Here is a 13,239-nt window from a genome sequence, read left to right on the forward strand (position 1 = left end):
CCCTTCTGAAAAGTATTTGGAATGTTATCACCTGGTCTGGAAGATGACCAGAGATTAACTGGGACGATGCGATGAGCATACTAACCTGGGTTCAAAGATCTGCACTGGCTTCCAGTTGAATTCTAGGCAGAGTTCAAAGGCTGGTGCTTGTTTTTGAAGTCCTAAACTGATTGGGACTAGCAGGGGTCATGTCATAGAAAAAGAGGTGCTGGAGCTCATTAGTACAACTCATTCACATATGCCATACACCCCTGACATCACCGGAAGGTTATTATTGCCATCATAAAACCTGACTCCCATCATACTTTTAAAATTACTTTCTCCTGTGTGGCCGCAGTGGCTGAGATAGAGTAACTGGCTCAAGATCTCCTAGTGAAGTTCATAGCTAATTGGGAATTTGAACCTGGAATTCCCAGCTCAAAAATCTAACACTCTGACCACCATACCACACTGTGATACTTCCTCGGTCATGTTTGGCTGTGTGCAGTTAGGGTTATCGGCTTTCAAGTGGGGGCTGCAGTTCCACAAAGTACAATTGATCTCCAAGTTACAGAGATCAGTTCTTTTCCCTGCTGTTCTCCAAAGCTATGGAATGTCATTGAGTCTAGGAGAAACAGAAGTCCTAGAGAATTACATCACTCCCCTACTGAAGCTGTGCAGCCAATATTGATCACAGATGCACTGAGGCTTTGGTAAAGACAAGATGTATTTGGTGCCTTGCAGTGCCCTCTGCTGTCCAACTGAGAATAAAACAATCCACGTTTCTATGGTGGTTCCACACTGCCTCACAACTTTGTGGTGCTTTAGCAATTTGTTCAGCTCCTTTTATCAATTTGGAAGAAGTCAACTCTGAACAAACACCACTCTCTGTATTTATTTAGATCTGTTCCAGGCAGCTCACAAAATCAAGACAACACAGGAAAATAAAAATAGCATCACAAGAATTATCAATCAGTATAAAATGAGCCATGAGCAAGAATACATTTAGCAGCCTAAAATGATGTGGTGGATCCTACCCCTATCCCACCACTCCACTGAACAAAGTTGGTTTATTAAAATGTTTATACCCTGCCTTTGCTTTTGGCTCAAGTTTGAGTCTTCCTCCAATTTAAGCAGATTTCCTCCAAATTGAGTGGGTCTTCCATCAGATAATTGGTTGGTTCCACCCTGATATTTGAAAACAGACCTCAGGCTAGAAGCAGACCATAACAACAGCTTTTAGAAAGGATGTAACTCCTCTGTGTGCAGGTTCCCACAAAAAATGTACTATTTATGTCATAATGAGAGATTCACTGGTGTTTTGTTTGTGTTTGTTCCAGAAATTGACCCGCCGCGGAATGTCCATGTATCAGATGTGACTCAGTCCAGCGCAGTGGTGACATGGATGCCACCTGATGCTCAGATTAATGGGTATCTCCTCACTTATCAAGAGCAAGATGGAACCATCAGGGTAAGCCATGAACATATGAAGCTGCCTTATACCGAATCAGACCCTGGTCCATCAAAGTCATATTGTCTACTCAGACTGGCAGCGGCTCTCCAGGGTCTCAAGCTGAGGTGTTTCACACTTACTTGCCTGGGCCATTTTTAATTGGAGATGCCGGGGATTGAACCGGGAACCTTCTGCTTACCGAGTGGATGTTCTACCACAGAGCTACCGTCAGGGAATTACTGTGTGAGAGCAACCAGGGAATGAACTCCCCAACAAAATAGCTATGGGTTGAGATACTCGGCCCTAAGGGGGTGTGCTATTGCCCACCTGATCAAATCCTTGAGGCTGATCTTGAGAGAGAGAAGAAAACAAGGGAAGTGGCTAAAGTAGATAATGTTGTGATGCTGGGTGACTTCAGCAGCTCTCACGTTGACTTGGTAAACATATGCTCAAACCATGCAGCAGAAATGAGGTTCTTAGACATCACAAATGACAGTGCACTGAAACCATTGGCCACAGAGCTAAAAAGAGGGGTAATGATTTTGGACTTTGGTTCTGAGTGGGGCTCACAGCCTGGTGCAAGATGCAGATGTTGCATCATCTGGGAACAGGAATGACAGTGCTGTTAAGTTCAGCATGGAAGGCTATCCTCAAGTCCAAAGCAATAACATTTGGTTTCATAAGAGGGAACTTGACAAATGTGAGGGGAATAGTTAAGAAGGGAGTTGTAAAGGAGACTCAAGAAAGCCAAATACCTAGAGCAGGAGTGGCCAAACTTGCTTAACATAAGAGCCGCATAGAATAAATGTCAGATGTTTGAGAGCTACAAGACATGAACGTCAGATATCTAAGAGCCGCAAGACATGAACATCAGATGTTTGAGAGCAAGGAAGGAAGGAAGATAGATAGATGGTAGGAAGGAGGAAGAAGTGGAAAGAAAGCAAACTTTAAATGCATTCTCCAAGCTGCTGGCTGGCTTGGCTTGGAGAACTGATTTAAAGAGAGAAATGCCTTCTCCAAGCTGGCCACCGGAGTTGGGGGGAGGACTTCAAGCAATATGTGTGAAAGAGCCACAGTTTGGCCACCCCTGACCTAGAGGATGCTTGGAAGTTATTTAAAACCACACAAATTGAGGCCCAGATAGAATGCACCCCCCAAGTTAGGAAAGATATTGCCAAGTCTAAAAAGATGCCTGCATGGTGAACTACCTAAGTCAAAGAAGCCATAAAAGACAAACAGCTTCTTTTAAAAAGTGAAAGGTCTGCCCTGATGAGGTGAACCGAAGGGAGCACAAAATCTGACAAAAGAAGGGTAAATTAATAATTTTCCCAACAAAAAGGCAAATGATCAAGGAATAAAAGGATTGCTAAAGGAAGTTGAAGAGATGGTATAGAAGCTAAATGAATTCTTTGCGTTTATGTTCACTGTGGAAAGTGTGGGGCATGTACCCATGCCGCAGCCACTGTTTTCAGGAAAAGACTCTGAAAAATTTGCCTGCCTCCTAGAGGGCATGTCACTGAAGAACAGATGTGAAGAATAGCTGGAGTGGAATTTTCAGTTGGATGCATTTTAAGTTTCTCTTTTTGTGCATGTGTTACAGGAAGTCCGGCTAGGTCCCAATGAACAAAAGTTTGTGTTAGAAGGCCTGAGTCGGGGTACTAAATATACCATTTATATCATGGCCTTTAAGGGAGACCGCTGGAGCAGAAAAGCAGCCATTGCCTTTTCCACGGGTAAGCCTTTGTCATTGCAATAAGATTTTCAGTATTGAGTGCTTTGGTTCCCAGCTCAGTGCTGGAAGAGTTTGGGGGCAGTTGCTGAGGTGGATGGAGGCTCAAGAGGAAGTGACATATTTTTTTGGCAATGGTCTAGGAATTTCCCCAGTCTCTACGGTAAATAGCGATAGAGACCAGGGTAAATTCCTAGAGCTGTCACCATTGCTGCCACATTCCCTTTCCCTCCCTCTTGTTCTTCTACTTATTTGGAGTGGAGGGCTGAGGGCAGAGGTGAAGGATTGTTCACTGGTGGGAAAATGGCAGGTCTACGGGTGCTATTTTTAAACTTATTTGTATTTATATTATTTATTGCCTGCCTTTCTCACTGGGACTAAAGCATAAATGTTAACACAACACATGAAATGATGCAAAATCACACACTAGGACCCAAATCACAGCAAACTGTATGCAGTAGTACAGACCATAATCCTTAATAATTTATTCAAGTAACTTTGTGAAGCCCGTTGTCTGTCTAGAAAATGACAGATACTGTAACGGTGCGTGCAAGAGGATCTGGGAGGGAAAGAGTTACGAGAATTCTCTCACTCAGGTACACTTGGCTATTGGTCGCACCCTCTCCTTGGTTAGAGGGTGAGCTTCTTTGAGCTTTGAGCTTCTTTGAGCTTCTTTGGCTGTTGATTGCCTTCTGAGTTTCATCTTATATAGGGTCTCACTTCACAATATAGGACCTCTGTTCACAATAAGTTAAATGTACCTACATGAATATATCATGTAAGATGTAGGATGAAATTTTTGTGAGTGAAATTTCTTTCTCTTGTTGTTATCATTGGAGTCAAATCATCTCTGTAATTTGTTTGAAAACAGCATTTTCCTCTTGACTGGGAAATGTGGAGGATCACGGATAGGCAAAAAGCTTCTGTGCTTCCGAGGCAGATAATATGTCTTTTATACATTTAACCCAATAGAAAAGCCCTCTTGAATAATTCGATTTCCCATAGTTTGTGGAAAGCCAAGAGAGGGGGACCCTTCCTGACCTCCTCAGGAGGGCCATTCCATAAGATGGGGACAGAGAAGGCACACGTATGGACAATTGTTGATCTTGATCATTTGAAGGTGGCACTAGTAAGAATCTTCATTGGTGTTCGGGAGAGTGGGAATTCATGGCTACTGGAAAGAAGCCTCAAAACCTTTTTCAGACCCCAGGATGAATGACTGCCAAGTTTTAGGATTTGACCTGAACCTTCAGGGTTCTTTCCCCCTACCCCCCGCCTCCTCAAAATCACCAGGGGAAGAAGTAAAACCTCAGAGAAAGGCAAAGAGCCAAAGGGGAGTAGGGTGGCTTAAGAGCTTTCATTATTTACTTTATTTGCTCCCCTGGCAATGCCCATGATGTTTAAAATGTGCCTGAGCTACCAGGCATAGCCAGGCTTTTTTCTGAGATGTTGTCAGGTAGCATCTCCTGCAGATGTAACTTCCTGCTCATCCAACTTGCTTCCATCTCCTGATCTGCCACCACCTCCCTCCCTCCCCTGGAAACAGTCTGAGGACACCCAGTAGTTTTGCCAAGGGGGCCTGTCTGCATTTTATGGTTCAAGGAGTATGGTATGGTAGTAGTAACAAGCTTTTGGTCATAAAGAAGCAGCACTGGCCCAAGGGCACAGCGCCCGCCTCCTCCTTCCCTTACCCTCCCCCCCCCACCCCAGCACGATCAAAGCAAGCCTCACCTGGGCCGTACCGGCCACATGTGTATCTTATATTTTGAAGAAAGTGCTGGAGGCTTCTCTCACCTCCTTTCTGGAACTGGAAGGGAGAGGCAGCCAAGCCTTCTCCAGTGTGTCCTTCGAAAGATAAGATGCACGCCGCGTTGCAGCCGGTGCGGGGGGGGGGGGGAAGAAAGGGAAAGGAGAGGCAGGTGGAGGAGGCAGGCAAACTAGGCGCTTGCCTGGGGCACCAGGAGGAGGAGAGCCCAATTCAGTGCCCCCACCCTTCCTGCACCCTAGGGCAACCGCCTAGTTTGCCTAGTGGGCGAGCCGGCCCTGTAAAGAAGAATGTATTAAGACCAGCCACTCAGTCTTCTTGTTGAGGCCTGGGGGCACAGCTGAAGGGAATTTATGAAGGTGTTATGAAGTGGGTAATCCTGTCTCAGTTGGCATGATGCATCTATGGGCAGAGTCTGTGAGCCCAGAGTGGCATTAATGGGCATGAATGCCCTTGCTTCTAGCTTGTGTCTCAGAAAAGAAAGCCGTTGTTGTGGTCGACCCACTTTGGTTTCCTTGTATCACAAGACTCACAAAAATCACTCAAATTATTTAGATAAAGTACATCAAGATGTTCTACCATATTACAGAGAACAAATGATATGTTTCTGTCTGCCTCCCGGCTATATAATAATAATATTTAGCATTTACATAACAGAGTTATTGCTGAATTATTATTTCAGCAATTTTCCTTGAGTCTCCCTTTATTAACTCTGCTCTTTGTTGACAACCAAAACCTCCTTTGGGCATTTCTGTCTTTCTGTTTTGATGAAGGTAACGAATGTGCTTCCTCCCTCCTGCTTTATTCCCGCAGTCAGCTTACTGTATCCCTACCCTGCCGACTGCAGCCAGACCCAGCAAAATGGGCATTCCACAAACGGCATGTACACCATCTATATCGACGGTGACCTCAACAGGCCCTTCCAAGTGTACTGCGACATGACCACTGATGGCGGTGGATGGATAGTGAGTGTTGCTGGCATGGGGGGGACTCTGTTCCTTCACTTCTTGTTTTTCTGTCCCTGTCCAAAGAATTATGGGTCTGTCCTGTTTTCCTGGTTCTCTGTGTCAGCAGTAAGTTACAGTTAGGGTTTCCAGATCTCTGCCCTGGACATCAGTGGGGGATGGGGGGAAGAGTCAGGGCTGAAATAACAGATATACTGAGTAGGCACCAGCCTATGGACCTCCACATCTTTAGGGGCCCTGAGCCAGCCTTTCCCCCGGTTTTCCCCCTGCTTGCGGCCCTCCCAGCCTGCAAATGCAGCCAGCAACTGAGGCACTCTTTGCCTGACTTGCCTGGTGCGGCTGCTGCTGGTGTCATCGTCAAATTTGCCTCTCTCTGCCTCTCCCTCTCAGCTTTGTCAAAGGGGCTTTTGAGAAGGTGCCTGCAGGCTGCAGCAAGGTGGGTGCTCTGAATCTGAGCCTCCATATTAGAAAATAATTTGTGAGGGGGCCCCCTGAGATCTTGACAGCCTAGGGGACTCCACAGGGTTTAATCTAGCACTGGGAAGTGTTTCCAGTTTCCATTTGGGAAACTTCTGGGATTTGGGGATGGAGCCTGGGGAGGTCAGAGATCTCAGTGGCTATAGAGCTCACCCTCCAAAGCATCCATCTGAACTTTGTAGTCTGGAGGCTGGCATCCCTAGCTACAGTGTATTAACAAAGAGTACAAAGTAGGGATGCCAGACCTTCTGATGTGGGCAGAGGTCCCTAGTTTTGGGCACTCCTCTTCTCCCCCATTACCCACCACCACAGGGGAAAATGCTGAAAATAAACACAATGTGCCTATGTAACCTGGAAGTGACATAGGTACATTGAAAAGGTGAAGGAGAACACTCTGGTTTTGGGGCAAAACTCTATGGTAAAAGCTAATTCTACCATAGAGTTTTGCCCCAAAACCAGACCCCCCCCCCAGATGTCCCAATGCCACTTCAGGGTCATGTAGGCACATTGCATTTATTTTTGGCAATCCTCCTCACCCAGTAAGTTAGCATCCTTTGCCAGCAGGTCTGAAGGACCTGGTAACCCTAGAACCAAGTACCCCAGATCCACATTTGTCTGTCCTAGTCCCAAGCATGGAGGCAGATGGAGGATGTGCTGCAGCTCAAGGCACAAACCCCTCAGCTTTCAGTGCCTTGGGAATTGGTAGCAATTAGCAGGTATGTAGCAGTGCAGGTAAGGTCAGTGTGGAGAGGCCTTCAGCAGTCTTTTCTCCCACCCCTTAAAGTTACCAATGTGCACAAATGTATAAACATATTAAAAGGAGGGAGAAGTTAATTGAAAACTGCAGTAAACTGCCCAAATTCAGTGGTCTGAACCAAATCTGAAAATGAAAAGCACTCACTTGGTACTGCTCTGTGAGTAAAATCAGGTTATTCAGAATTCCAGAATGTGCGGGGAAAGTCAGATTATGATAATGAGAGGCCCTCAACAGATTATGATAATGAGAGGCCCTCAACAGTTGTGCTCTTAAGAAAGGCTTTATTGAACTACCCAGTGTAGGCCCAGAAGTGGAGCTCTGTTCCCTTAGAACCCTTCTCCCTAGGAACACAGTTCCTTTTAACATAGTTCCTTTATCATGAAACAGTGGGAACAATTGTGTAAATATCCCTATAAATTATTGTGAGCCTTTTTTGGCCCTTGTACTCTGTGGCTCCTGAACCTTCTTATCTTCACCTTTTATCTACAGTCCTAGTGTGAATATATAGCATTTAGAAATCAATGCTCAGTGATCATTTGGCTTCTGCTTTGCTTCCGCAGGTGTTTCAGCGCCGAAACACGGGGCAGCTAGATTTCTTTAAACGCTGGAGGAACTATGCTGAAGGCTTTGGAGATCCTAGAGAGGAATTTTGGCTTGGTATTGTATCTTCATGGAATTTGGGAAGGGTGAGGAGGCTTTGGTTTGGCTGCTGATCCAGTTCTGGTCAGCCCAGTGCCCTCCTGGGAACAGTGCTTGGGATCCCTAGTGCAGCAGCCATGTCGATTAGAGTCTTATGCAGACTCTCTCAGCCCTTTCTCCAGTGACCACTGAGGTCCATGAAAGGCTTACCAAGACTTCATTTATTTAAGTTCAGGCCTTCCATACACCTGAGATCTTTATATTGGCAAGGGGATTCCCTTAGATCTTTGAACATGCATTTTGATTTGAGAAAATGGTGTGGAAGGAGACGAGTTAACTGTCCCGCATGCTACAGTTCTCTTCCAAGTTGAGGCCCCATATGCCTGTTATTTAGGAAGGAAATTCGACCCTTCAAGCAAGGCCTTTACATGAACCAGGAAAGCCAGTTTGGTGTAGTGGTTAAGTGCGTGAACCGTTATCTGGGAGAACCGGGTTTTGATTCCCCACTCCTCTACATGCACCTGCTGATGTGACCTTGACTCAGTCACAAATCCTCGCAGAGTTGTTCCTCTCAAGAGCAGTTTCTGTCAGAGCTCTCTCAGCTCCACCTACCTCACAGGGTGTCTATTGTGGGGAGGGGAAGGGAAAAGAAGCTGCTCTGAGACTCCTTTGGGTAGTGAAGAGTGGGATATAAATTCAACCTCTTCTTCTTATTTTATATAGCAATGGCCAACTAGCAACCCATAAACCACATTTGGCCTACCTGATATTTTCTTTTCTGCTCTATTCCCACAACGTCTTTGCTGCAAAGTGCTCTTAATTGCCAGAGCAGGAAACAATAGATTTTCCATTGGGAGAAGCGCTTGCCAGAGCAGAAATTCTGCTTTGTACAGCATGGAGGAGTGCTTACGAGCAGTGTAATCTGGAGAACTGAGTTCAGTTCTGCACTCATTCACATGAAGCCAGCTGGGTGACCTTGGGTCAGTCACAGTTCACTGAGAGCTCCGTCAGCCCCCCAAAACAAGTCTAGCTCACCATCTAGTGGTGCTGGACAATCTTCTTGAAGGCAAGTCTTACCACAGGCAAATGGAAGGTGTTTGGGAGGCTGCTAATAACTGTAACTCTGGATTGTTTCTTGTAGGCCTGGAAAAGCTTCATGAACTTACTGGCAATGCTCCCATCCCATTTGAGCTGAGGGTGGATTTGCATACCCACAACGATTCTGCCTACGCCAAATATGACCTCTTCCGGGTGGGCTCCAGCAGGGAGAGGTACAGGCTGTCAGTAGGAAACTACAGAGGCAGTGCCGGTGAGTTAAGTTCTGTGGCCACCATTTTTGTACTGGGAAGCTGGGTTGAAGGAATTGGAGGCAGGGGGGGGGGTTCTTTTGTTAAAACTGCAGGAGGCTAACCTGGCTGAAGTGCATTGAGAAAGGCATTTGGAACTCGTAGAATGATTCTGCTAGGGAAGAGTTTTCTTCAGGTGCAGGCAGGCAGCCTTCCTCTGGGTCAAGGCTTCAAAGAGCCATTTGCATCCTCGGGCCAGAGGAGCACCATTGTGCGCTGTGGGATTCAACTCAAGTACTGGCAAATTCCTATAGAAAGCCAGGTATGTTCATGCAATAGAATGTTATCTTGAAGGGGGTGGGAACAGTCTTAGTTTTTAACTCTGCTTTATCATTCTATGTAAGCTACCTTGGGGAAATCATTCTGGGATGGAAGTAGAATTGCCAACCTCCAGGTGAGCCCTGGATATCTCTTGGAATGACAACTGATCTCCAGATGACAAGAGATCAGTTGCCCTAGAGAAAATGGCTGCTTTGTAGGAAGGTCTCTACCTCTATGGCATTATACCCTGCTGTGGTCCCTCCCCTCCAAAAACCCTGCCCTCCCCAGGCTCCACCTCCAAATCTCCATAAATTTCCCAACCCAGAGTCGACAACCCTAAATGAAAGGTAGGAATTTTCTTTGGGAGAGGGGATCTCAGTACAGGGGTATCACTAGTGCCTTTTACTTGTGCCTAGTTACAGTAATAGCTTTGTTAATAGGTATCTATGGGGAATGGATGTTGCTGGTTATTACTGCCTGGACTCCCCATATCTAATGGACCACCTTTCCCTATATGATCTCATGTGCTACCTAAGGTCATTAATCATTTCACTTTTGGTGGTCCGCTCTGGAAGCTGTTCATCTATGCCCATGCCTACTTCTTTTCAGTGGCCACATCCACACTTTGGAACAGCCTGAAGATATGGTATAGAAAGCTTGTGCATCCTTTCTTCCTTCCATAAAATGTGCAAAGCTGAGTTGTTCCAGTATGCCTTTGGTGGAAGTAACTCATGAACGTCTCTGAGTGGTGACTGCTGGTAATATCTTTGCAAGAATCGCAGTTTTATCTGTACAACATTTTTAATCGACTGCAGTTTGGCCATAGAACTTGTTTCTTTGTCTTTCTGAGTATGTATCTGTTCTTATTTGGGAGGATCAGATGTGTTCACGTAACAGGCTTCCCCCCACTTCTAACACCAGCCTTTTCTTTCCTCATTTAGGGGATGCTATGACTTACCACAATGAGAGGAAATTTACCACCTGGGACAGAGACAACGACATTGCCATCAGCAACTGTGCAATCACACACCACGGAGGCTGGTGGTACAAGAACTGCCATTTGGCGAACCTCAATGGTAAATATGGAGATGACAGACATAGCGAGGTGAGTCTAGGGCTCTGTGTCAGTCCAGTTCTTTCTGTCTTTTCTGCGCAAAGTACATTTTTTTCAAGAGCATAACAAAGTATAGTGATAGTTATTTAATACTGCATGGATGTTGGGAACCTCCTTAGTTGTACAATGAATACCTAACACGGAATCCTTCGATCCTTTCCAAATGTTACTCTGAATTTATATAAGAGTTCTTTATTACCAGTTGCTAAAGTGGTGAAATGCTAGCTTCAGCTTGCAGAATAGTCATACCCACATGGTAACTAGATTATAGTTGACAGAGGGTGATAAAATGCACTATAAACAGGCCTTGAATTCAGCAGGTGCTCACAGGAGCACAGCTCCTGAACCTTTCTGACAGCCCCCCCTCCTCCTTCCCACCTACCTACCTTGTCCATTGAATAGTAGGTGCAGCTGCATAACAATCCCTGGATGACGACCTGTTTTTCTACAAGATGACCCCTGACTATAAATTGTTCAAGTAGACTGGGAGGGGAAAAGAGATGGTGCTGAGCATGAGGGAAAGTCCCCTCTACCTGCACATTGCAAGAGTCTTCAGATGGAGGGCAGGAATTAGCTTAATTAAACTGAGGCATGAGAAAGTTTTCAGATTGTGCCAAAGCTGCTGGAAAGAGAAACAATGATGTCTCTTCCTTCAAAATATTAAAACTAAATCTCTCTAAGTATGAATGGGAAAACAGAACCTTTGTGAACGGAAATAAAGAAAAACATAGTAACCATAATAGCAAACCTGGAAATTAATTTTAGGTGGTCCACAGATTTACAGTGGTGTCCATAGGTTAAAGAAAATGAATATGAGAACCCTGAACATCAAAAGTGCTCTACAAATAGTATTATTATTTTTAATTAAGACTAAAAAGGTGGGTTCTACGCTAGGGATTATAAGGGAAGGAACTGAAAATATATCAGCCATTATTGTAATGTCTTCACAGAGAGCTGTGGTGTGCCCACATTAGGAACACTATGTATCATCCTGGTTGCTGTATCTCAAAAAGGATATTTTATTTTCTTCATTTGTACCCTTCTTTTCTCACCCATGAGGACCCAGTGGCTTACACTGGTCTCCTCTCCTCCATTGTATCCTCACAAAACCCCAGTAAGGCAGTTTAGGCTGAGAGAGTGTGACTGGCCCAAGGTCATCCAACCGCAGCTAATTTTTAACAGGGGCCACTTCTTCCCTTGCACAATGTCCAAATGGCCAGTAGCAACCATATCCTCTTCCATGTAGCAGGAACTCCTTTGCATATTAGGCCACACACCCCTGATGTAGCCAATCCTCCAAGAGCTTACAGGGCTCTTAGTACAGGGCCTACTGTAAACTCCAGGAGGACTGGCTACATCAAGGGTGTGTGGCCTAATATGCAAAGGAGTTCCTGCTACAAAAAAGCCCTGTATAATACCAGAACTTGCAGGCATCCAATGGACAGTATACTTAGGACAGACAATAAGAACTATATCTTCACTCAAAGAATAATGAACTTGTGGAATTCGCTGCCACAGGATATAATGCTGACCTTGTTCATGATGCTGAATAAGGTGGACTATTGGTCTAATCCAATACAGCAGCTTTTGCCTGCTTCATTGCTGGATCTAACCCCAGGGCTCAATTGAGGAGAGCCAATTCATTAGATCCAACTGCCTAGTTCAATCAAAGGGAATCAGTTCATTAGGTCTAACGACTATGTGTAGTTAAGGAGAAGAAATTCATTAGATCTAACAGTAAAAATTTGATCAAAGGAAATCCATTTATTAAATCTAACATCAACATTCAATCAACGAGATTAAATTCAGTTCAATTAAGGAAGACTAGTTCATTAACTTGTGGCAGCAACATTTAATCCAGAAGACTAATTAAGCCTAACGGCAAGGTTCGTTTAAAGTATGCCACTCTGTTGGATCCAGGCTGCAAAGATCAATCAAATGAAAGGGTTCTGGCACTGGACCCAATCCATAGATTTGTTATTTGCCTTAATGTTAATTCTGAGTAAGTTCATGGTACTCCTGAGATGGTTTTATTATAAAGTTGCGCAGGAATTTAAATTGTCCATTGTTTCAAGAAGCTGGTCTCATTTATGTGCTTAATATGATTACTTTTTCCAGGGAGTTAATTGGGAGCCATGGAAAGGCCATTTATACTCCATCCCTCGCACCGAGATGAAGATACGGCCGCGGTCACACAGCTTTGACTCAGTCCTGGGCCGGAAGAGGAGATCTCTGGCAGAGAAGAGGAAAGAGATGAGCATTTAGATTTGTTTTCTGCAAATGCTGTGCTTGTGAAGCCAAGCACAGGAACCTATTAGCATGTAACAAGCGCATTTATAACCACAAGCAACTGGCTTGCGTCCGCCTCAAAGAAACCTTCCTGTTTAATTAGGTGGGATCACTTGACCAACATGTCAGAGAAGAGGCTGGTGAGAACTAAGGGCCAGTTCATATAGTACAGTCGTGTATTGTAGCTCCCATTTGCCTCTTGTTCTACCAGCCACGACAAGCATTGGTGGCTGGAGAGCCCTGTTCCAATTATTAAGCTAAGCCAGGCTCTTAACAAGGAGAGAGACTTTTGTCCTTGCTGCAGAACTTTGCTTTACCTTGCCAGAAAAAAAAAAGCATCAGTCACTGTGGTGTTTTCCCTTCCTTCCTTTTCCAAGCAGTAGTGTTAGCTCCTTTCCTTCGTTTCTGGTCGCAGGTGGCGAAGGCTTCCTCTTCTCTCTGGGAGCCTGGAGCTAGCTGAGAGCA

At 45.0% G+C, this 13,239-nt stretch overlaps 1 protein-coding gene across 1 annotated transcript in view; it reads left to right on the plus strand.

Moving 5' to 3' along the window:
• TNN (tenascin N) overlaps positions 1 to 13,028 on the plus strand; it is a 37,824-nt gene extending 24,796 nt beyond the window's left edge. The window contains exons 8-14 of the mRNA XM_060232475.1: positions 1,320 to 1,450; positions 3,033 to 3,165; positions 5,740 to 5,891; positions 7,686 to 7,782; positions 8,906 to 9,073; positions 10,313 to 10,476; positions 12,604 to 13,028. Of these exons, the coding sequence (XP_060088458.1) occupies positions 1,320 to 1,450; positions 3,033 to 3,165; positions 5,740 to 5,891; positions 7,686 to 7,782; positions 8,906 to 9,073; positions 10,313 to 10,476; positions 12,604 to 12,750 (992 nt within the window). The 3' untranslated portion in view covers positions 12,751 to 13,028. The remainder of the gene's footprint in view (positions 1 to 1,319; positions 1,451 to 3,032; positions 3,166 to 5,739; positions 5,892 to 7,685; positions 7,783 to 8,905; positions 9,074 to 10,312; positions 10,477 to 12,603) is intronic.
• The last annotated feature ends 211 nt before the right edge of the window (positions 13,029 to 13,239 follow it).

Source organism: Heteronotia binoei, chromosome 2 (genome assembly GCF_032191835.1).
Source record: "Heteronotia binoei isolate CCM8104 ecotype False Entrance Well chromosome 2, APGP_CSIRO_Hbin_v1, whole genome shotgun sequence".
Classification (NCBI taxonomy): domain Eukaryota; kingdom Metazoa; phylum Chordata; class Lepidosauria; order Squamata; family Gekkonidae; genus Heteronotia; species Heteronotia binoei.